Source organism: Mirounga angustirostris, unplaced genomic scaffold (genome assembly GCF_029215605.1).
Source record: "Mirounga angustirostris isolate CCGP_5_RB_7025 unplaced genomic scaffold, mMirAng1.0.hap1 SCAF_9, whole genome shotgun sequence".
Classification (NCBI taxonomy): Eukaryota; Metazoa; Chordata; class Mammalia; order Carnivora; family Phocidae; genus Mirounga; species Mirounga angustirostris.
The window spans coordinates 69,985,346-69,987,587 of NW_026991717.1; the positions used below are offsets into that span (position 1 = coordinate 69,985,346).

Here is a 2,242-nt window from a genome sequence, read left to right on the forward strand (position 1 = left end):
CTTAGTAATATTTGATGTTCTTATAATCATAACTCAAAAGTATAAAATACAAATTGCCTTGAAGATAAAGTATCTGAATGGATTTCAGTCAAAGTAAACAGGATAATATCACATATCACAACACGTTGTTCTGCAGGTGGTACTGACACACTGATGAATTAAGACATAGTATCCCAGCAATTCCAAGTGCTGGTCTTTAATACCTTCATGTGTTTGGACAGAGAAAAGCTGTTTGCAAAGATATGTTACACCCTTGGCAGCCACTTTAGGCATGCACCTTAGCAGAAACTGGTGAAATCTTTCAAATACACATGTATTAGGTGTGGAGAAAGCCTTGTACCCCTGGGTGGCATAGACTTCTTATGAAATTCTTACTGAATGTTGAGGCCAGTTTAGGACTTTGTAGTTACGAAAAATTGCATGGAAACTAGAGGTACCCAGGATAGTGAACATAATAAAATGTGATGGGAAAATAGTTGTCTATTTTGTAGTAGAGTCCACATAACAAGTGTTCTACTGCACTTGTGGGCTGTCCAATTTCACATACCCCAGTCTCTTTATTCAATCTCAGTCTGTCTTAATTCAGTCTCAACTCTTAAAACAAGCACCTCTCACTCCAGGTGACATTCCACTTGTTAATTATACTTTCCTCTCATTCCTACTATTTTTGTTTTCTTTTTATTTATGTATTTATTTATTTTTTTGAGAGAGAGTGACATCAGGGGGTGGGAAACGGAGAGAGAGAGGGAGAGAGAGAGAATCTTAAGCAGGCTGTACATCCAGCATGAAGCCCAACGTGGGGCTCAATCTCACGACCCTGAGATCATGACCTGAGCCAAAATCAAGAGTTGGACACTTAACCAACTGAGGCACTCAGGCACCCCTCTTATTCCTACTTTTTACCAGCAAATTATGAGAACAAACTGGGGAGAGAAGTGTGGATTATGAGAATATACATTAAAAGCAAGATGGAATATGTTAGAAATGAGGAATAGTCAATATCAGAAGTGACTTAAACAGCTAATGAATGTTATGGATACTCATGTATCCATATGCATGCCTAATCTGTTGATTACAGATCATTGCAGTCAGAGTTTTGGTGATAGGTCTAAATTATGTCATAGTGCACATGTGTGATGATAGTATGTTGATTTTTTTATATGTGTGAGAAAGTAGATAACTATATACTTTTCATTCATAATAAGGATATTGAAACATTGGTAATTCTATGACCTGTTATCATCTCCATAATCACATTTTTTAAATTCTCATCATTTCAGTGGCAGCCCAGTTGGCTGGATCCATGGATGGAAGGAATCACTCGGTTGTGTCTGAGTTTGTGTTTCTGGGACTCACTCATTCATGGGAGGTCCAGCTTCTCCTCCTGGTGCTCTCCTCTGTGCTCTATGTGGCAAGCATGACTGGAAACATCCTCATTGTGTTTTCTGTAACCATCGATCCTCACTTACATTCCCCCATGTACTTCCTACTGGCCAGTCTCTCTTTCATTGACTTGGGGGCCTGCTCTGCCACCTCACCCAAGATGATTTATGATCTTTTCAGAAAGCACAAAGTTATCTCCTTTGGAGGCTGCATTGCCCAGATCTTCTTCATCCACGTCATTGGTGGCGTGGAGATGGTGCTGCTTATTGCCATGGCCTTTGACAGATATGTTGCCATTTGTAAGCCTCTCCACTACTTGACCATCATGAGCCCGCGAATGTGCATTTTGTTTCTGGCTGCTGCTTGGGCCCTTGGCATTATTCACTCACTGTTCCAACTAGCATTTATTGTTAATTTACCCTTCTGTGGTCCTAATGTATTGGACAGCTTTTACTGTGACCTTCCTCGTCTCCTTAGACTAGCCTGTACAGATACCTACAGATTGCAGTTCATGGTGACTGTCAACAGTGGGTTTATCTGTGTTGGTTCTTTCTTCACACTCCTCATCTCCTACATCTTCATCCTGTTTACTGTTTGGAAACATTCCTCAGGTAGTTCATCCAAAGCTCTTTCCACGCTGTCAGCTCACATCACTGTGGTCCTTTTGTTCTTTGGTCCAACCATGTTTGTCTATACATGGCCACATCCCAATTCGCACATGGACAAATTTCTTGCTATTTTTGATGCAGTTCTCACTCCTTTTCTGAATCCTGTCATCTACACATTCAGGAATAAAGACATGAAGGCAGCAATGAAGAGAGTATGCAGACAGCTAGTGATTTACAGGAAGATCTCATAG

At 40.5% G+C, this 2,242-nt stretch overlaps 1 protein-coding gene across 1 annotated transcript; it reads left to right on the forward strand.

Annotated features, from left to right (window-relative positions):
- Positions 1 to 1,303: 1,303 nt before the first annotated feature.
- LOC123842881 (olfactory receptor 4F3/4F16/4F29) lies at positions 1,304 to 2,242 on the forward strand. The gene has a single exon (XM_045872059.2). It carries the CDS (start codon positions 1,304 to 1,306, stop codon positions 2,240 to 2,242), a length of 939 nt encoding a protein of 312 aa, XP_045728015.2.